The sequence below is a fragment of the Anarrhichthys ocellatus genome, unplaced genomic scaffold, assembly GCF_004355925.1.
Source record: "Anarrhichthys ocellatus isolate YVR2014 unplaced genomic scaffold, GSC_Weel_1.0 scaffold101, whole genome shotgun sequence".
Lineage (NCBI taxonomy): Eukaryota > Metazoa > Chordata > Actinopteri > Perciformes > Anarhichadidae > Anarrhichthys > Anarrhichthys ocellatus.
Window position 1 is genome coordinate 181,878 of NW_022280131.1, and position 22,776 is coordinate 204,653.

Genomic DNA, 22,776 nt, shown 5'->3' on the forward strand with positions numbered 1-22,776 from the left:
ATTCCTTAATAATCAATCCTTTCAAGATTTATTTGGCAAGGGAAAAAACCAAGGATTCAATTTAAAACTCTACAACTCACAAAAGAGGAAGGCGGAATGGGTCTACCCAATTTTAAGGATTACTTCTATGCTGTCCAGATTAAACCTTTAATTAACATGTGTACCCCAGCTTATTGTGCTGGGTGGAAAGATATTGAACTCTCTATTATGAATGATCCCCCAATTCATGCAGTATTGGCCCATAAAAACTTGGGAAAACTTATAGACAATTTACAAAATCCATGGATCAAATTCCATTTAAAAATCTGGAACGTGATAAAAGAAAAATATAAACTAGATCAAAAACTACAAATACTTCACTATCATCATACTGCCTATCATCCGGGATTCAAACCAAATGAAATGGACCATAGATTTAAATCCTGGATCCCAAAAGGTATAACAACATTCTATTCTCTGACAGAAAAGGGACAACTAAAGGACTTTGAACACCTGAGGAAAAAATATTCTCTTGAAAAATCGGATTTCTATAGAGACCTCCAGATACGCAACCATTTTGAACATAACATTAGAAATACAACCGACCTCGATGAGCCAATATTGAGAATATTTCTCGGTGCCTACCAAAATCATTCAAATAAGGGAATTATCTCTAGATCCTACAAAGGCCTTATGACAAAAAAGTCGCACAATGTAGGATATGTTAAAGAAAAATGGGAAAGAGAAGGTAACCTCTCAATATCAAACGAGGACTGGTTAGATGTGTGTAAATTTCAATGGAAATGCACCAATTCTCACGTGTGGCGAGAATTTGCGTGGAAGTGTGTTATTCGTTTCTTTATCACACCGAAGCAGAAGGCGCGCTTCGCTGGAGGAGATGCTACATGTTGGAGACGATGTGGGGCTCAGGAAGCAAATCACTGGCATGTAATCTGGGAGTGTCCAGTGATACAACCTTTTTGGGCAGAGTTTCATAAAACATTAAAAAGCACACTTAACACTGACCTGCCCCTGCAATTTTCCACATTATTAAAAAAAAAAAGAAAAAAAAAATCAATTTTCATCAAAAGAAGTTGTATAAATAATAATATGTAAACAAATATCAAATAATGACAAATAATAATTATGGCAGTTAAATTGTCTGTTGCCATCAGCAATAGTGGCTTTTCTAATGCTACCTCTAGGAGTCACCAAAAGGAATATGTCAAATACTACACATAGTTTCAAATGAATATTAAATAGCAACACCTGGCCGGAAGAGAAGCCGCTGCAACAGGGCATGGAGCTCTCCACCACCTGCAAGAGCTCTCCACCTCCATACCTAGATAGAAACAGCCACTCTTCGCGCTGATGGTCTTGTTTGCTTATGTAGTTCATATCGATACATCAGTATTAAAGACACTTTCATAACCAATTAAAAGCTCCTCACAGTAACGTTAAGGATTTTCTGTGAGTCTCAAACTCCCTTTGAAATGTAAACACAGCTTTGCTGTTGTGATAGCGTGGTGCATTAAAGAGTAACTGCACACTTAAACATGTTTTTTTAATATATAAACTAAATGATATTCCTGTACGGTGATGAAACAAATCAATGCTGGTGTTATTGAAATTGTTGGAGCATAATGTTTTTGTATGTTTTAGTTTATCTTTTTAAAAGCACAAGGTGAATGTATACATGCAGTTCTGGCATTGAACACAGGGTGGGGCATATAGAAGTGCATGTAGGTAACTGCCTGGTGATAAGAATCAGTTGTGTGGGACAGGAACAACTTGTTAAGAGTGGTTTGTTTTTAGGCTATAACACGCATCCGAACAAGTTCTCCCGTTCGCCCCTCAGTGGCTTATAGATATTGTCAGATATTTTGTTAAAAGTCACTACAGTTAGGTCAAAAACTGACATTTAAATTTGTATGGTTTGTCGTTTGCGGCCGGGATTCAAAAGCATCACTGAATTCAACGTCTGATCGACTATCATGGCTGCATTATCATCTCAACAAGCTAGCAACAATATTTACATATCTTTACATGTTAACAAGTAATTATTATTACTTTTAAGTGTAAACAGACTCATCCAGCTCCGCTGTCACAAGGACAGATGCAGGAGAACATTCCTGCCCACTGCAATAAGACTTTACAATAAACCACCTCTGGCCAGATCATTCACACAACTATAACAACACTACACTGATGTTGTTTGTTTGTTTGGTTAAATCTTTGTACTATAGTTTAGTTAGTTAGTTTAATATAATTCTATTTTGTTGTATATATTGTGTTATTTGTATTGCTTTACCTGTATCTGTAAATGCTGCTGTAGCAAAAAAATGTCACCTTTCGGGATTAATAAAGTAACTATCTATCTATCTATCCGATATGAAAGGTGGCGCTCACTCCAACGAGAGGCACTAGCTTTATAACTCTCAACATGACTGAAAGGACGTGTGTGTATGTGTTTGTGTGTGCACATGCATCTCTACACTGTCCACAGTGTCAACAGTATCAGTGGCAGTGATGGAAAGCTGTCTAGTGTGAAGAGTACAGGTTCAGAGATCAGCTGCCCTCTGAATCTGGTGGACTTCAAGAGCTTCAAGGTCACATGGAACAAAGAGATTCATCACAACAGGGAGACATGGAAGGCCCAGGCAACCAAAGGTATAGCCACACTCACCACTCACTATCTCTCACTCTTGACATGGCTCCTTCCAATCTGGGATCTAGAATTTCAAATAGAGATCTGAGAACCAGCTCCAAGCGTATTAGCTCTGAGAAGACATCATGTGACCTGCAGCTAAACACAGTGTCACGAGAAATAATGTTGTATGATAGATTGATAGTGTGTAATTAAAAGGGACAAATACAGGCCCAGTCTGTTTGTTACTAAGACCAGCATTTAACTTCTTCTCTTCATGTGAATGAGCCCGCGACCGACAAGCATGACAAACATAAGCAGCAGCTTTGACACGTTCTCTCCGTGGCTCAGCACATCCTAACTTCTTCTGAGTGTAGTGATGTCAAATGAAGCAACATTATAGAGAATAGTGTGTGTGTGTGTGTGTGTGTGTGTGCGTGTGCGTGTGTTCCGGTAGAACTGGAGGAAAAGGTCAAGAAGGAGGCAGAGGAGGGTGGCCAGCAGGAGGAGAACACAGAAGAGGAGAAACAGTCGAAGAGTCCCAATTCAGGACAGGAGATGAAGACAGATGTGGAGGGACAGGTGGAGGTGGAGAACAGGATGCAGGAGGTTCAAAAGTCCAAAGAGGAGGCAGGAGACAATATTACAGGGGGACCTGCAGGATCAGGCCCAAATAACACAGACAAGAAGAAGCCTGAGGGCCACACAAAGAAGCAGCAGCGGCAGCGTCAGAACGGTAAGCATCCCGACAGCTTCCTCACTGTGAGAACAATTACACAGTATAAAAGTAACTAAGTACATACACCTTAGTAGTACTGTAGTACTGTGCTCAGGTACGCTTAAAATGTTACTCGACCGTTTCCCCTTTACTATTTTTCAGTGGCGAATACTGATACTGGTACTCTTTACAAATATAGTTAGTTGTTACTTTTACGGAAGTCCGATTTTGACTATTTACATTTTATTGTAATATGCACAACAACTACAGGGATCTCAGGCTCCTTCCAACAATGTTCATTAAATATGTATAAAGAGAAAGTACATAATGAGAATCTAATCGGAAAATAGAGAAAGTGTTTAAATATATGTTTCAAATATAACACACACCAAATATAAAATTATTTATATATATGTATATATATAATATACAGTAATTGTGGTGGACAGGTGCAGTATTTGCAAAATAAAGAAACTGATTTATGAAAATACAAAGGCTTACTGGCATGGGTAGCAAGTCTGGACAGGTTAAGTGAGGGTCCACAGGAAACGGGAATGGAGCGGGGGAAAGGTGCTGGCAGACAGACAGGTACAGGTACCAGGTCAGCGCATCGGAGGCTCAAAAGCAATGGCATCAAGTAACAAAGCAACGATCCAACAGGGAATGAATGGAGAAGCACTGGTTTGATTCTGCAGGAAGGAAAGTGGAAACAGGTGAGCAGGTGGGTGGGGAAGGTCACGTGACTGGGACTGGAGGGGAAGGAGTTGCTGCTGGACAGAAGACATAAAGTGGAAAAGCCTGGGGCATCTGGGGGACAAGTAGACAATGAATGGGTATTGGGGGAAAAAATAGAAATAAAGCAAACCAGTAACTCACCAGGACTGCTAAACCAAAAAAACAGTTGATGAACAGTCAAAATATAATCTGTCTCTAATGCTCCTTGGTTGCATTTACATGGCTTTAAAAAAAGCAATGGCTATGTGAACCATCCGAGATGCCTAGTGTTTGGTGCATAATGCTGACTTTGTAGATTTTGTTGATTTTTAGAGAGTTGCACAAGTTGCAAGAAGTTCTCACAGTTAGAATGAAATGTGATACATGCACACACAGACACAGCTCAAAGACTGCAATGCTTCAAGGATTCAAGGATCATTTATTGTCATTATGCAAGACAGTGTTGAACAATGAAATGTAGTTGTAGCCAATTTGCAACGGCAAATGTCGGCTGTGATTATCTCAAAGTTTGCTGCACTTAATTCAGTCCCCACACTTCCTTTTCTGATGTTGATGAATGTATTCTGTCAGCTTTCTGTCCTGGGAGTGGAACTGGAGTCTGGAAAATATTCAGTATTCTGGACAATGCCTCTCATCCCCTGCACGTCCCACTGAAGTCACGTCAGAGCACCTCCAGCATAGACTGAGACCACCTCGGCTCCACAGAACGCCACAGGAAGTCTTTTCTACCTGTGGCCATCAAACTATATAACTCCTCCCCTTCTGCAGGAAGGACAGCTCAATCATTAGACACTTACAACAATAATAACCATATCATGTGCAATATTACGTCTTTCAACATCGTGCATAATTAGGGCCCGACCACCGACATAGTCGGAGCGGAGGACCTATTGTTTTTTCGTATGTTTATTATTATTATTAGGGCCCGAGCACCGACGTAGTCGGAGCGGAGGACCTATTGTTATTCGATTGTTTATTAGGGCCCGAGCACCGACGTAGTCGGAGCGGAGGACCTATTGTTTTTCGATTGTTTATTATTATTATTATTATTCTTATTCTTAGTGTTTCGTCGCAAAAAGGAGGTGCTTGGGATACTGGGAATTTTGTGAAATTTGGCACGCAAGCCAGAATTTGCGAAAATTGCAGTCTGATTGGGGTGTCCAGCTGCGGTATGAAATATTGGCTCGATAGCGCCCCTATTGAGTAGCCCCAACATCGGGTTTCACCTAGCTGTATGAAATTTGGTAGGAATGTGGATCGTGATGAGACGCACAAAAAATCCTCTTGGAATTTTTCTCTAAACCAAACAGGAAGTCGGCCATTTTTAATTCGATGACGTTTTTGGACCATTTCAAGGCATCATACTTTAACGAACTCCTCCCAGAGATTTGACCTGATTGACTTCAGATTCGGTCAGTATGCGCTTGAGACCTTGGCAGTGAAAAGTTACTCAAAGATCAAAAAGTTATCGAACTATTGTGTCCGTGGTGCGGCGTCAAAAAACACCATTCGCCGCGAAACAGGAAGTTGTAACTCGGCCATACATTGTCTAATCTGCTCCAAATCTCTCATATGTCATAACATCCTGACCTGGAACACATCTATATGATAATTTATAATCATAGTAATAGCGCCACCTAGTGACAACTGGAAGTTGTAAGTTGTGTACTTTGACATCCTGCTCCTCACAGATTAATCAGATCCCTCTAAAATGTTGTCAGAACAGCCTTAATACCTTGATAATGCTTCATTGTGAAAATTGTAAGAAGTTGTCAAAGGGCGGCGACGTGGCGGCTTGGCGAATTTCGATCCTTCGCCATGAACGAATAAACTGATGTAACTCGACTCCACATCATCAGATCTTTGCCAGATTTCACATGTTTGATTAGACTCCAGGCCTGAAGACATCTGCAGGCCAATTTTGAATCATAGTCATAGCGCCACCTACTGGTAACAGGAAGTTAAAGTCTTTATACTTTGGCTTGTTTCTCTTAGTAGGTAAATCAAATCAATTTCAAATTAGTTCCACACAAATATAAGAAGTTCATAATGCCAGTTCATGAAGCTTTTGATGTTTCGTCGAACGCCGTTGCCGTGGCGATGCAGTCTTCGCCGTTAACAACGAAGGTCATTTTGAGAGGCTAAAAATGCTCGAAACATAAGCAAACTTGGCAAGCAGATTACAAGCCCGAAATGTAGTTGTAGAATATGATTTTATTGGTTCAGAGTGGCAAATCGGCTCAATAGCGCCCCCTACAAAATGTCGACGAAGCAGCCCTCGCAGTATGTTTGACCTAGATGTATGAAATTTGGTAGGAACATGTATCACATATGGACTTAAATAAAAGTCTCCTGGGGCCATGCTCTAAACCAACCGGAAGTCAGCCATTTTGAATTTGTTCTGAATTTTTAGTGTCGTTTTTGTCATTTCCAGGCGTTGCACTTTAACAAACTCCTCCTAAGGAATTAATCAGATCAACTTCAAATTTGGTCGGTACAGTCTAAAGACCTTTGTGATGAAAAGTTACTCAAAGCTTGTTGTTTCGTGAAAAGCTGTTGCCGTGACGACGCATTCTTCACCATGAAATATTAAGGTGTTTTTGAGAGGCTAGAAATGCTCGAAACATAAGTAAACTTGGCATACACATTTAAAGCCCAAAATGTAGTTCTATAATATGATTTTATTGGTTCAGAGTGGCAAATCGGCTCAATAGCGCCCCCTACAAAATTTCGACGAAGCAGCCCTCGCTGTACGTTTCACATAGATTTACAAAATATGGTAGGCACATGTATCACATGTGGACTTAAAATAAAGTCTCTTGAGACCATGCTAAACCCAACCGGAAGTCAGCCATTTTGAATTCTGTATGAATTTCTCGTGTTTTTTTTCCATTTCCAGGTGCTGTACTACGAACTCCTCGTAGGCAATTAATCCGATCACCTTAGAATTTGGTCAGAACAATCTAAAGACCTTAGCGATTAAAAGTTACTAAAAGCTTTAGGTTTCATCGAACGACGTGGATATGGTGTGATGGCCATTTTATATGGTTCGCCATCATCCATCAAGCTGTTGTAACTCGACTGTACTTTGTCAAAACTGTCCCAAAGTTGACATGCTTGTTGATTGTCATGGTTTTAGGACTTCTGCATGCCAATATTAACTCATAGTCATAGCGCCACCTACTGATAAGCACGGACGTAAGCAGGATTCTATAATTACAGCGGCCCAAACACTGAACTTATTGAAAGGGTTTGTGGGCACACCATGAGAAAAATACTTCTCTGATCTAAACATGTGCAAACTAAGATGCTTGGAGAGCAGAAATTAGATAAAAGTGGTTATCAAGCCACTGTCGGTGGGTATTAGCATAAATGATCTGTCCAGAGCTTCTACATGAGAATCAGGTTAAACGTTATAATGAATGCTTCACACTACAATCTAAAGTTGCAGAAGAGCTTAAAATGAAAACAGTGTTAAATTAAAGTGTTCAAGTAACAGCAAATGGCACTACTGTTTTGTTAACTTTCATGTAAGTCCAAATACAATCGGCAGGACACTGCAGGGAGTTGAACCCCATCCCAGTAAACTGACAGTCTGTTATGTTACAAACACTGAAGCGCATTCACACACATTCATTTTCTTAATGATCTTTAAAGGCTTACATTTATGATTGTATCGGATGTACACTCAAAACATTTCAGGCTTAAGACCTGGCAACATGATCTTGCGACGCTTCTGGTCTACGCAGGAAATATCTCACTCGTGCACGCAGAGTGTTGTGGACACAGAAATTCATGGCCGTGTCACCCAGAGTCCTGCCAGTACCAGGAAATACTGTTTAACTACTGCACGCAGTGTATGACGGTCACAGAAATGCATGGCCAGAGTCCTGCTAGTACCCTCGACGTGCGTGAAGTTGCGAGGGACCGATCAATGCTGCTCGCAGCTTTAATTTCATTTCAATTTAATGTTCAATATTATTTTTATTATACTATGCAATATATTTTCATACTTCTTTTCAATATCACTGACAATATAAGTCATGCTCCATATGACCTTTCTATTGTAGTCTCTATTATGCACTGGTGTCAGTATTACTTAACTTACTTTACACTTAATATTTGTTATTTTATTGTTCATGTTTATATTTTTATTCAATTTTTTTTTGTTATTCTGTTGTAATTTGTGATCAAACTCTGGCACAAAAATTTCTTTCGGGATTAATAAAGTTCTATCTTATCTTATGTTTAAAACAAAACAACAAACTAAGACAAAAATGTAGCAAAATTCGTAGAGCTACCGGCATGTAAACCGGCAAAGAGTAAACCGGAGTCCAATGCCAATATAGCTGATTCTGATTCTGATGTAGATGCGCCACTGTTGCCATAGAATCTAACTTCAATTATGTTGTCTCTGCAGGCCCTCAACCTGACTGCACTCTGATCCAATACTGCAAAAGACCCATCTACTCTGCCGGGTCCTACCGGACGGTCAGGTCAAAGGTCACTGAGATGCGGCCCATTGATGCCAGGGGGAAAGCTAGGAGACTGCAGCGCATCTCCCTGCGTCGCCGAAAGTGACCTCTTAGTATAAAGTCCTCACATCACATCAGCGTGATGTCAGATCATAAGATACTATCACATGATAATATGTCTTTGTTGATATTTGACTGTTGCAGCCTTGTATTCCAGCTCATCTTCTGCTACATTTCAATCATGTATCAGTAACTGTTGCTGCATTATCTCTACCCTGTTTCGGTGATGGCTCTCCCCTTTATCACTGCCAACTGCTTTTAAATCACTTCTTGAACTATGACTTTTTGCAAAATTTTTGCATAATTTTTTAATTGTATTTTTGGTTTAATTATTTAAATATCTATTGATGAAATGTTTAGGATTATACTGTATGACTTATTTGGCTATAGGCTTTCCCTTTGCTTCCACTGCTTTTCCTATTCTGTATGATTCTCATTGTGTGTCTGCCTATTTTTCATATTTAAGGCTGACAAGGCACTGCTGAATTGTATCTACAAATATTTTTACCGATCTCAAAGGATCTTGTCAATATAACTCATCACAATGTTACCAGCGAGACCTATAAAGAGTTGATAATTTTTATGTGCTTTTGTCTGTGGATTGAAGCGGTTAGTGTTATAGTTTAAACACTGCAAATACTGAAGAATTCAAAATGTCTTTGCTGAATATAGAACCTATATCAGTCAACTGGTATATTTAAATTTCAGTTGGTAATGTGTAGGTTAACTAACGCTGAACTCTGAATAAACGTTTCGGTTCCAGAACAGCTGATCAGTTTGTTATCTTTGAGTTAAGCTCGTGATCCTCGACTGGGACGTGTCACGTGTCGTAGTGTCCCTGAGCAAGACACTGAACCCCCGGCTCCCCGGGTGCCTATCATTGGCAGCCCACTGCTTCCTATATACAGGGATGGGTCAAATGCAGAAGTCAAATTTCGTGTATGTGTATATGTATATGACAATAAAAAGGGTTTCTGGGTTTCTATGGTGAATAAAAAAAGCCATCAATGGAGCTGTAGTTCAACGATTCACCATGGCAACATATGTTTTGTTGCGTTTACACTGAGCATCCACACTACGTCGGAGTTTCAGAGCACACAAAACGGATACGTTTGAAAACGCTCTCGAGGACGCATAAGTTTGAAAACTCCGGGGTTACCTCTTCATTTGGACGCTCGTAAACGCATACATTTAGAAACAATGACGTAGACACCTGCGTTCGCTACTTGATTGGTTCTTAGCAGTCACGACGTGTCCTTCCCTGATTCGTCACGCCCATATCACGTGACCCTTTCCCGGAAAATCACAAACAACAGCCTTGATTATCGATCGACTACCAGGTTAATTCAACATGGACAACTGATTACAGGTGTTGCTGACCTTGTTGTCTTTAGCAGCAGCTGTTGTCCCGTTAAAGTTAAACTCATTTCTGCGGAGGAAGCAGCTGTTATTGGAGCGATTAGTGGGCGGCGTGTCCAGCGGCATTATCAGCCCTACTGAGCGGACGTCTGAAGTCACGGTTAGCGGCTTTGGGGACACAAAACGGAGGACTTTCCTTTTCTTATTAATGTTTATTTTGTTCTGCACAACTATTGTGAAGTTCACACACATAAACTATAAAGGAACAAAACATGAATTGCTCACCAGTAGGACAGAGACTTCAGCCACCACAGAGCTACGACTGAGAACAGACAACGAAACCGAGGAAACGAGTGAGAGACGTGTGTTGACCACATTTATGGACCCATAATCTGGTAAACCTTTATGTGTAAGTGTTGAATTTAAAATAAATTTGATGTGTGAGAGAGATAGAGCAAGACCCGCAGCGCTGTAACTAAGTCTGAAAATAAAGTCTAAAATAAAATTTCTAAAACTTCTCACAAAATGTGTCTGTTCGAGTTTATAGGAAGATTTTAGAGGAAGATTTTAATTATCAAACACAACCTTTCATTATTAAAGACTACTTTATTACTCTGTCGTATTTTTTTAAACTAAGCAACCAATCTACTTCCTGTTTACACCGGCACCCACCCGCATGCCCAGTGTACGTTAATAGTCACGTGATATTCGTGTTCAGGCTTGCTGGACGGAGATCATTTCGAAAATGATGCTGAAACACCGTGTGGACAGATGGTGTTTAAAGATTTCAGTAATAAGGCTGTAAGAATGTCACTGAATGACTTGTTATTGCATTTCCAGCAAATATTGAAATAATAAAGGGTCTAAATCAGGGGTCTTCAACGTTTTTCAGGCTAAGGACCCCCAAACTGATAGAGAGATGGAGCAGGGACCCCCGACTATATATATTGTATAAAATTGTGTTTTATATTAAATGGGCCTAGTACCATGTATAAACGTACCTCTTTATTGTGCATTCAATACTAAGCTATTCAAATAATACACAGGTTCATATATTCATGTTTTTATTTTAAATATGTGCAAGGTACAGGGAGTAGGTTGGCCGTGACACTGCCATTTATAAACACACCTTGTCAGCTGATACCAATGCCAATATCAACATTGTCTGTTAATTGCATGATAATCATGCATACAAGCTATTCAAATTGACGTTTTCATTTTAAACATAAGTGTGGAAACGAAAATTAGTGATGGCCTATTAGTGCCACTGCCAGTGGTGTATAAAGTGGTGTATAAAGCCATACTTGAGTAAAAGTAAAGATACCTTACTGGAAAACTACTCCAGTAAAAGTAAATAGTCACCTATTAGAATACTACTTGAGTAAAAGTCTTAAAGTATCTGATATTTATTGTACTTAAGTATCAAAAGTAATTTTCTGATATTAAATGTACTTAAGTATTGAAGGAGCAACAATGTTCAACATAATATATTGTACATAAATATACTTTTGCATCTACTATGAACTTATCATCATAATTCTCCGAAAAGCAATATGACACTATGAAGGAGTTGTAACAGTGCGTTTATAAGTATGCTCATTCCGACTAGAGGATGTAGAGGGTAAATGCATAATATTGTGTTCAGCAAAAAATATCCACTTGATGCATCAGGTCAGTGTTTTGAGAAAGGACACCTGCCTTGTAAACTCCTATGGGCCTGATTTGAACAGAATAGGCAAAGGTTTTGCTCAAGCTGAATCTGCAATTGGGCGACTGCTACCATCATAACTCCATCTGATCATCCACAAAATAACTCGAATATCAAAACATGATCAATACTAAAGCAGCACCGAAAGTAACAACCCAGTCATTACTTGAAACTGAAAAATGTCCTGTTCATCTTCAAAAGAAGTTGGTTTTCAAAATTGCGAGAATTCAGCCTCGCTCTTCTTGGGCTGAAGACTAGTCCTGCGATGCTAAATAGCCTTTCACAGGCCGCTGAGGCAGGTAGAGGTGTGTTCAGCTTCACAGACAGCTTGCGCACAGCTGGGAAGGATTTCCCTAATGCTAACCATAATGCTAACCCTAATGCTAACCCTGATGCTGCACTCTCGCGGCTCCTGTCAATCCTATGGTGTGGTAGCTAGCTAACGTTAGCCAACTAGTGCTGCACAACTGTCAACACTTCCTCAGCTCACTAACTCGCTAGCGATCCATGGGTGTTGGTCTTCGTCACCACCGTAGTTTGTTTCGGGAGTAGCAGGTGCTTCCATTTCTGCTTCCATCATGAAATCAGTCATCGTAGAGTGGAATTCTGCTCATGTAGTCGCTCGCTAGCTATAGCATATAGCATCCTGGGCATCACTGGGAATCAAAACACCGCGGCTTTGAGAGCACTTGTTTGCAATTGCGAATTAACGTGATTAACCAATGATTTAACTTGCAAGCTAGGACCACTGATTCGCCAAACCTGTTTGCTTGCAGTCTCTGTTCCACCACAGTCCCCGACGTTGGTCTCATGATTCATTTTTTTTCTAAAGATAGATTTGATTTTGTAGCGAGTAACGAAGGTTTCAGGGGAAATGTATCGGAGTACAAGTATCAGTTTTCTTTGAAAAATGTAGTGAAGTAAAAGTAAAAGTAAACAGAAATATAAATAGTAAAGTAAAGTATAGATATCCAAAAAAACGACTTAAGTACACTAACGAAGTATTTCTACTTCGTTACTATACACCACTGGCCACTACCATGCATACACATACCTGTTATCCTGCATACAATAATGAACTATTAAAATAATGGACAGATTCATGTTTAGAGAAAAAAAAAAAATATATATATATATATATATTTTTTAAATTGTCTAATCAACCAAAAATTTTGGGAGCTAACGCTCCCATCATTTCTGTATTTGAGATATAAACATTTGCTTGAGAAGCCTTTGGAAATGATGGGAGCGTTAGCTCCCATCATTTCTGTAAGAACCTCATTCTGAGCTTCATGTTAAGATACAGTTACTCTATGGGGCTTTTATTTTGAAAGGGTGGGACTGGGTGGGTGAGAGAGGGGGAGAGGAGACATATTCATAATTTAACAAAGGCTTCTCAAAGAAAGGTTTATATCTCAAATACAGAAATTATGGGAGCATTAGCTCCCATAATTTCCAAAGGCTTCTCAAACAAAGATGTACATGTCCAGTACAGAAATGACGGGAGCCATTTGTGGACTGTCCATCACAAATCCAAGAGTATGAATCTAAAATGCAGAAAAGAGAAAAGCGATATCTCAACGAACCTCAACGATACTACCGGTAACATCGGCGTGTGTAGCTATATATTGCGACGTCTTCGGGCAGTAGAAGCCACACTGTCAAAATTTCTTGCAAAATTTTCTAGTGTTATATAATACATCATAGTACCTCTTTTGTATAACGATTAAGAAAACAACAAGAACATTTAATCTGTTATAGAAAATAAACATATTTTCACTTAAAGAAATCTTTACAAAGAGTGCTGAGAACTAAATCTAAGCTCTGGTGATTTCTCTCTTTAAGAGCCATGCAGTGGAAGAGAAACAACAACTAACAAATACATCAATACTAATATTTATCAAACATTTAAACCTCAGAGCAGTTTACATTTTCATGAAGAGAAATATCAGTTCACGTCAACAAAGATCATCATGAGCAGTGATAGCCTCCATGGCTAAACAGACACAGAAAGGAGCTCCACCTAAAGAAACTCAAACATTTACACAACAATAATGAGAAGATGTCAAAGTACCGCCCACAATGTTTGATTGAAAGCTGAAGAAACATCAGCAATTAAGCGACAATGATGGAGACAAAATGAGTTTCAGGATTACACAAAAATTAATTTGCTGTTCCTTAAATCACTTTTGTCTATTTTAGTTTACAGAACTCAGCAGTGTTTGCATAGTCATAAATCACAAGTCCAGCATAGAGAGGATGAGTGAATGTGGTCTGGACTCTGTGGAGGAGAGTCATGGTTTCAGAGATGCTGTAGAAAGACAGAATACCTGCTCTGTGATCCAGGTACACTCCTACTCTGGAGGACTGAGGACCAGAGACGGGAGTTCGGATATTGTTGTACAAAAATGTAAAACTGTTATTGACACATTGTAACACCCAAGATTTGTCATTCAATCCAAATTCACATTCTTTATAGCTCCCTGTTCTGCTGATATTCTTGTATGCGACTGCTACATAAACTCCTTCTCCTCTCCACTCCACCTCCCAGTAACAACGTCCAGTCAGACTCTCTCTACTCAGGACCTGAAAACATGAAGTGAATCTGTCTGGGTGACTAGAATAAGACTGTTCTTCTCTCATAGCTGTTGCTTTTCTGTTCCCCTCAGATAACAACAGATATGTGCATGCTGTATTTGGATCCAGTGTGATTCCACTTGAATATCTTAAGAATCCAGCTCTGGTCTTGGGCTCTGCGTGTGAAGGCGACAGTAAAACGTTCACTTCAGTCACTGCCAGTGAGACGTTTGTCCACTTCTCTCTCAGAACGTCCTGTAGTTTATCTCTGACTTCTGACACAGCCGCCGTCACGTCCTCAAAGTAGCTCAGAGGACGGATATCGATGCCAGACGAGTCTGTAGATTCTCTGAGTGGTGACAGTGAGGGGTAGTTGTGTAGAAACTGGTTGTGATCCTCTGTGTGTGAGAGCAGCTTCAGCTCAGCGTCTCTCCTCTTCAGCTCAGAGATCTCCTGCTCCAGCTTCTCCTGAAGCTCTTTGACTCGAGTCACTTCACTTTTCTGCTGGGATCTGACCTGCTGCTTCACATCGGAACTTCTTTTCTCCATGAGGCGGATCAGCTCAGTGAAGATTTTCTCACTGTCCTTCACCGCTTCGTCGGCAGAGCGATTGACGGCCTCCACCTCCTGTTGAAGCAGCTTCACGTCTTTCTCTCTGTCCTGGATTCTCTGCTGGATGTTTAGTCGACTCACCTCCAGCTCCCTCTGCCTCTCAGTCCTTTCAGCTGCAGCTGTGACTGTGTCGTGGCCTTTGTGTTCATCCATTAAGCAGAGATAACAGATACACTGATGATCAGTACGGCAGAAAATCTTCATCACCTCATCGTGACAAGAGCAGATGTTTTCCTGGAGCTTCTTGGAGGGGTCCACCAGCTTGTGTTTCTCAAAGGCAGGGGATTCATAATGAAGCTGGAGGTGTTTCTCACAATAAGAGGCCAGACATTGCAGACAGGACTTGATGGCTTTCAGTTTCCTCCCAGTGCAGACATCACAGGACACATCTTCAGGTCCAGCATAGCAGTGATCAGCAGGAGCAGCTTGCAGTCCAGTCTACTGTAGATCTGAAGGGGAGGGAACAAGGAGATATGTGGACAGAGTGGAGCCGGCTGTGTTTGAGAGCAGGAGGAAGAAGGAGGGGTTATCAAGCTGTGGTTCATTCCAGGAAGAGGAGCAGCGCTGTGAATGTGAACTTTGTTTCCTCATTTACAAACAGAGCCTCGGTTAAAACCTGCTCCACGTTTGAAAACATTTCATTTCTTTAGTTGTTAAATATTTCTTGTCTCCTCAGAGGAAGAGTTATAGACAAACATGAAGCCATCAAAAGACTAATGCTGTTCAGTTTTCTTTTACTGCTTAAAAACATCTGGCTGACAAAAAAGTTATCAAATTAAACTAATATGAAACATCTAAATTGTCGTACAATACCTTTCTCTCATATTTAATGATACACTTTTAAACACTTGTCACAAAAGAGTTGAGTTTCAGGATATGATCCTGATGCAAAGCAGCGTTTCAAGATTCACATTTATTCATTTCATGACTTCATGACTGGACCTGATATAATCTGCACATTTTCCATTTGTTGTTGATGTTAAAATATTCCACCTGTTGTAAAAGCTGAGTCACTCACTGGTTGAGTGACGACTGAGAAAACTCCTCAGGAACAACATGAATCTCCAGCAACCATAAACTGGTGGACAGGAATGAGGAGGATTTTCCTAAAAAACAATGCATGGACTCATATAAAAATAATGTCTCTCAATGATCACTTCTGACCCACTAGAAGTGGTTTACTCTGCAGAGAGAGAGCGTCAACCTCTAAATAAACTGAGCCACCAGGTGTCAGATAGAAATGGTGCATCCAAGAGGAAGCTATGAAAATGGCGGACACACAGCGGGTCGAGACGCCAAGCGGACAAAGCTCGTTCTAACATGAGAGTGAATCAGGGTTTGTCTTTCACCTGCTGTTGAGCCGGGGAGGAGGGGCCAACTGTTAATGTTGTGTTTCACAAACTGACAAATATCAGAATAACTTCTTCCACTACTGGTTATGGTGTAATAATTTAAGTTAAGTGATTTGCACATTCTCCCTTTCTTAACTCCTTTTTAGATGGAGACTCCTCTCAGCTCTCCTCGGCCAAAAAGAAACACAGTTTTAGGACGAAACTCAGCCGGAAGAATAGATGTAGGATCCTGAAACAAGAGAAGAAGAAGAGCAGCGTCACTTCCGGACCGACTGCAGAAAGCCCGAAGCTCAACGGCAGAAAGAAGTCAGTAGAGGTTTTCTTTGGCTTCTGTCTGTTCTTCACATCATGAACGCTGTTAATACTACTTTGTCAGCTGTTGTAAATGTACATAGATTTAAATTTAAGGTGATTAATGCTGAATTTAAAGTTAATTATAAATGCATAATATTTTTAACCCCTATAAGACCAACTCAACAATCATACAGTCATCTTGAGTTGTCTGATGATGTGAATGTTCAGAAGTAAACATGGAGATCCATATCATCTGAATGCTGAGCACATTTCACATTCTTCTGCACAACACAAACTCTTGATCACTAAATCTGACGTCACACTAAACAATAAACTATACACGTGATCAAAAATCTGTTCATCTTCGATATATGCATCAAGAGTTGAGGCTCAGGGATTAAAACTTTACATTTAACACTTTTTAAAAGTTTTAAGTTTCCATCAGATTTATATTTAGGTATGAAATATGTTACTTAAAGATTTTGTTTCCTAAAACAAGTCATTATGATTCTTGTAATCAGTTGAACATTTACATGAATACATAATAATTCACTGATAATTCATTTAGTCTACCGAAACTAAACAAGTAGTGAAATGTATTTGTGTTTTAAAGAGCGGCACATTAAACCTGCTGACAACAGAGTAGAGTGATGTGCTCATGTTGCTGCTCACTGTTTTCAGTTGCAAAGACCATTTTAACTGTTGCACATGTTAAGTTGTTAGTATTTTAGGTTTCCTCATTTAGTCATGTAATCGTCTGTTTCTTAAAATAAATATTATTTCTCTTAAAGTCAGACATGAGTTTTCTTAAATGAGTCAAACAGATTTTTATTGTTCACACTTCACTTTGCTTCTTTGTAGAAACATAAAGCTTATAAAGTTGAGTGGGATAAGTGGCTCCCCAAAACATATACGTAGCAGGAACTGAGGTAAGGATAAATTAAGCTTCATAGAAAGTTGTTGAACACTTTTGGTGAAGCAAACTTTGAAACTTGCCAACTATGTTGATTTAGATGTTTTATTGAAAACAGACAGAATATGACTCTTCAAGCTTAGAGTTTCATCAATCAGGACTCAAAGGAAACCTGTGGATGAGACCTGTGGCTAATTCACTTATTTACTAAAGACTTTGAGCGAATATGATTTTTTGACATTGAGAGATGTTTTTGTTAATTGGAACCATTTTGTAAATTGGTTTGATTAACAGAGTCAAATAGGAAATATTCATAAAGCACATTGTTTGTTTTTTAAAGCAACAATTTTGAAGCACAGACAATGATGTCAAACCTTTTTTTTCAGAATCCATACTGCTGGTAATACAGGAAGTTCCACTCCTGCATTTTATTGTAAACCAACTTTACCAACATCTTTGAGAAACATGGAGGGACAGAAAGAGGGAGGTAGTTGTTGAATGTACTTCACATTTACCCACAGGTGCTACTTTCTGCTCATTTGGTAATATTCCAGTTTCTAGAGATTTGGTAAATACTGTAGAGGTAAATGTCCTGATTATAAAGGAACTCATGTTGACAATCAGACATAACCTGAGCTCATCATGAGCAGCTGCTGAATGTCTCCTCCTCTCCTTAGATGTACATGTATCTTCTGTCTCGCTGGCTCTTTGTCTTGCAGGATACGGGTCCCAAGCTTCATGAGCAAAAGGCCCCATGTGGTTCCTGCTATCAAAGCTCACCTTCACATGGAGTCGCTCTCTTCCTTTGCTGGTGCGACTGTTTTGTTTTGTTTTCACACATAACATGCTCGAACAATTGATTATGTCGAAATAAGTCATAAAAAGTGATAAACATGAACTCTGTACTTTGTGGTGTTTCAGGAGGAAAACTGACTGAGTTATACTCTCATATTAGTTTCACATTTTCTCCATCAGCTTTGCATGAAACCCTGTAAATAAGACAAGAAGAAAAGACTTTGTTCATTCTTGAGTCAAGAAATACTTTATTCATCATGTAAACCTTCAGTTTGTTCACATCCCATCAGTAAAGTCTGTTAAATGACTCTTGTTCAATGATTTCATGAACACATTCACTTCATCCTCATAATCTATTAGTTTGACCAGAATCTCAGTTATGTAAAAGAGAATAATGATTGATTTACTTATTGATTACGATGATAATAATTCGTTATATAATACATCATAGTACCTCTTTTGTACAACGATTAAGAAAACAAGAAGAACAACATTTAACCTGTTATAGAATATAAACATAATTTCACTTTAAGAAATCTTCACAAAGAGTGCTGAGAACTAAATATCTTTGATAAAAGAAGCTCTGGCCATCATTTCCAAAGGCTTCTCAAACAAAGATGTATATGTCCAGTACAGAAATGACGGGAGCCATTTGTGGACTGTCCATCACAAATACAAGATTCAATCCAAGAGTATGAATCTAAAATGCAGAAAAGAGAAAAGCGATATGTCAATCGAACCTCAACGATACTACCGGTAGTATCGTGTGTAGCTATATATTGCGACGTCTTCGGGCAGTAGAAGCCACACTGTCAAAATTTCTTGTGAAATTTTCTAGTTATTATTATTATTAAGCCCGCAGGATTACAGTCAGTGTGCTTTGGCACAAAGCCACACTGAATAACCATTTATTAAAACCAAGGTATGCAGAAGAGCATCTCTGAATGCACAACACATTCAACTTTGAAGTAGATGGGCTACAGCAGCAGAAGACCACACCAGGTGCCACTCCTGTCACCGAACAACAGGAAACGGAGGCTACAATTGGCTTGGGTTCTCCAAAATTGGATGACAGAGGATTGTAAAATTTGTCCTGCTCTTTGCAGATGATGTGGTTCTGTTGGCTTTATCAGACCCTGACCTTTAAGCACGCACTGTGTGGTTTGCAGCTATGTAGTTTGGGATGAGAGTCAGTTCATCCAGGTCTGAGGCCATGGTTCTCTACAGGTAAATGGTGGATAGCGTCCTGTTTGGGAGTGAGTCACTGGCCCAAACAGAGAGATTATACATCTCTTCTGGCCTTGGAATGTGTCGGGGTTCACCAACAACAGCTTGACAACATTGCTGGGGAGAGGAACATCTGGAATACCGTGATTAGCCTGATGAGCCTGCTACCCCAGTGACCAGGCCCTGGATAAGCAATGGGGTCAGAATTTGGCATAAATAACATTAAAACATGAATCCATCCTCATTGTATCAAGGGATTGCTGTGCAATGATCCTCACTAGGTACTGAGGTACACAGAGTGTGCCAACAAATATGATGAATGAGTAGGATGGATCCATGCTAACATGTTGTTTATGACAAATTCTGACCCTACCATCTGAATGTTGCAGCAGAAATCAAGACTCATCAGACAAGGCAACATTTTCCCCATCTTCTGTTGTCCAATTTTTGAGAACCCAAGCCAATTGTAGCCTCAGTTTTCTGTTGTTAGGTGACAGAATTGGCACCTGGTGTGGTGTTCTACTGCTATAGCCCATCTACTTCAAGGTTTAACATGTGCGTTCAGAGATGCTCTTCTGCATACCTCCGTTGTAATGTGTGGTTATTTGAGTTACTGATGCCTTTCTTTAAGCTCAGACTAGCGTGGACATTGTCTTCTGGCCTATCCGTGAGGTGACTGGAGACAACAGAGTGTGTGTCCACTGTGATGTCTCCAGCTCAGTTGCGTTCACTGCAGAGATTTTACACACAGAACCTTTAGGATGAGGAACGATATATATATATATATATGCATAGTATTAGAAGAGAAAAGCAAACTATTGACGCTCTGTTGTGTCATTCTTTAACGCTATTTGATGTTGGATTTCTACAACCGATGATGATCACTTCATCATCGTCAGTCTCCGTAGCAGACAGGCCGGCCTCTCGTCTGAGCTCCAGGGGTTTCGAACTGCTGGTTTGATTGTTTATGACAAAGTGGATATAGCCACTTCATTCAAGGAAGTGAAGTTAACATTCATCTGGACAATAAGCCACACAATGGTGAGAATCACACCTGATCAGAAGTGATTTTGTTTTATAGGGTCGATTTTCTCTTGAAATATTATGACTTTATTCTCATTAAAGACACAAAAGAGGAGGGAAAAGTAAATCATGCTTTTACTCTTCCCACCAAAGATAACGGATTAAACAGCAATGCATGGGCAACACTATCATAGAAGTCACTTTTTACACACTCCAAACACAACTATAGACTACAGAAGTTATTTCAAGACACTTTTCATAGAGAGCAGGAGGCACCTTGTATGGCAGCTTCTGCCACCTGTGTATGAATGTGTGTAAGAATGTGTGTATGAATGTGTGTGAATGCTGCCTTGTGATCTAAAGCACTGAGTGGCCGGAAAGACTGGAAAAGCACTAGATAAATGCATTTACCATGTGTGTGTCCGGAGAAAATGAAATGTTTGGACAAAACAACATTTAATGAGACTGTGAACATTCATTGACAAAATAAAAGTGAAATAAAAGCTTTAATCCTTCACATCTTTCTCCTCATCCTCTAAGTGGACCATCTGCTTCTCCGCTTTCAGCAATCTCACTCCTAAAGAGAGGGGAAACAGGTGGTCAGCTTTAAACCAAGAAGCAGTTCATGCTGTGCATGTTGTTTGGTTGGACAGGCGATATCTGAGGACAGCATACAAGTTGAATAAAACTACAATTTCCTACATTCTGAGTTTTATTTTCTTAGATCTGGCCACAAAGTGAATCGCAATTGGGTAAAGTGTGACAGGCCGAGACCCAGGAGCAAATCAGGTTAGTTCAACTGATTTGAAAAAGAAAACAAACATGAAGGGTAAAATGGTTACCCAAACTGTCTGTTGCCACTTCCTTACTCAACTGTGACCTACGGTTGTTTGTTCTATCACCATACCCAAGGTGAAGTACTTATTTGTACACCAAACCCAATTACAGCTTCACTTTTGTGGTGACTCATCAGAAAACACCCAAATGAATCTGTTTTTGTAATGGTCATGTGGGGTTTGGAATGCAGAGAAAAGTACAGAAAATATATTTCAATATGTAATGTTGTAGACTCACAGCTTCAAAGACAGCACAGACTCCTGTTAGAATGATCACAAATTAGGCGTAGCATTCTTAAATGCACATAGTGTGTTGATTTTGTGGGCCTTACAACATCAACATTAATATATCGAACTTCCAGTCCATCATTTAATAAAATCTCAGTCAAGCCTTCAGCCTAACTGTTTGGTTGTGTCTGTGCTGACCTGGTATATGTGGAGGAGAATGGAGGACGGGCGTGTCTTTTCTGCGAGGTTTCTTCTTCTGCTCTGCCTCCTGATTCTCTGTGCAGAGAGCCTCCTTGTCCTCTTCATCATCCTTCATCTCTGACTTCCTGTCCACTAGGCCCTCCTTGTCTGTCACACAGTCAGGCAAAACGCTTACATTGTCAACCAACTTCACCATATCCGTCTCCATAGAAGAGACAGACGTGTACAAAGAAAATACCTTAAATATTCCTGTTCCATGGAGATGAAACATGATGCAAATATCTGGAAGCATTTATTCATACATCTGTTCAGATGATGTCTGAATTCCTATGCTGCAATTTCTGTTTTTTTTAATCTAAAACACAGATGTGCTCTTATGCTTTTTAGATGGTCAGGCCTTTGCACACCAAGTTCTTTTGGTCCAAAAAGTTGCATGGTTCAATATAACCTTACATTGTGTCAATCACTTATACTCCAAAAAGCATTCAAAATGTTCCCTTCCTTCTGGTTCAACAAGAGAGAGAGAGAGAGAGAGAGAGAGAGAGAGAGAGAGAGAGAGAATGAACAAGGACTACAACAACAGCTGGACATGGTAGAACCGTTCTGACAGTAAATATGAAGAACACTAACGTCATTGTTTTTTCAAAAACACCCCAGATGTCAGGAGAACAAATACCAGTTTATCATAACTAACCATTGAAAATAGTACGAGTTATGGCTACCTCGGTACAACATAACGGCATCAGGGAGTTCCAACACGGCTGTGAATGGCCTTAAAGAAGAACCTTTAAGAGCTCTAAATGCAATTAGGAAAACATTTTATATATTTTAACTTCCATCCATCCATCCATTTTCCTCCGCTTATCCGGGGTCGGGTCGCGGTGGCAGCAGGCCAAGCAGGCTGACCCAGACCTCCCTCTCACCGGCAACATGTTCCAGCTCATTCTGGGGGATCCCGAGGCGTTCCCAGGCCAGCTGGGAGATGTAATCTCTCCAGCGTGTTCTGGGTCTTCCCCGGGGTCTCTTCCCAGTTGGAC

At 39.9% G+C, this 22,776-nt stretch overlaps 2 protein-coding genes across 2 annotated transcripts in view; one reads left to right on the forward strand and one right to left on the reverse strand.

The window, feature by feature from the left end:
* The window catches only part of LOC116399108 (calcium/calmodulin-dependent 3',5'-cyclic nucleotide phosphodiesterase 1C-like), a 33,444-nt gene extending 24,255 nt beyond the window's left edge, over positions 1–9,189 (forward strand). Inside the window, exons 15-17 of the mRNA XM_031875997.1 lie at positions 2,486–2,649; positions 3,084–3,362; positions 8,500–9,189. Of these exons, the coding sequence (XP_031731857.1) occupies positions 2,486–2,649; positions 3,084–3,362; positions 8,500–8,660 (604 nt within the window). The 3' untranslated portion in view covers positions 8,661–9,189. The remainder of the gene's footprint in view (positions 1–2,485; positions 2,650–3,083; positions 3,363–8,499) is intronic.
* Positions 9,190–13,874: 4,685 nt separating this feature from the next.
* Positions 13,875–19,439, reverse strand: LOC116399104 (tripartite motif-containing protein 16-like). Its single transcript, XM_031875992.1, has 3 exons — positions 19,380–19,439; positions 15,257–15,308; positions 13,875–15,022 (listed from the first exon to the last, which is right to left on the reverse strand). The coding sequence occupies exons 1-3, from the start codon at positions 19,437–19,439 to the stop codon at positions 13,875–13,877; spliced, it is 1,260 nt and encodes a 419-aa protein (XP_031731852.1).
* Between the last annotated feature and the right edge of the window lie 3,337 nt (positions 19,440–22,776).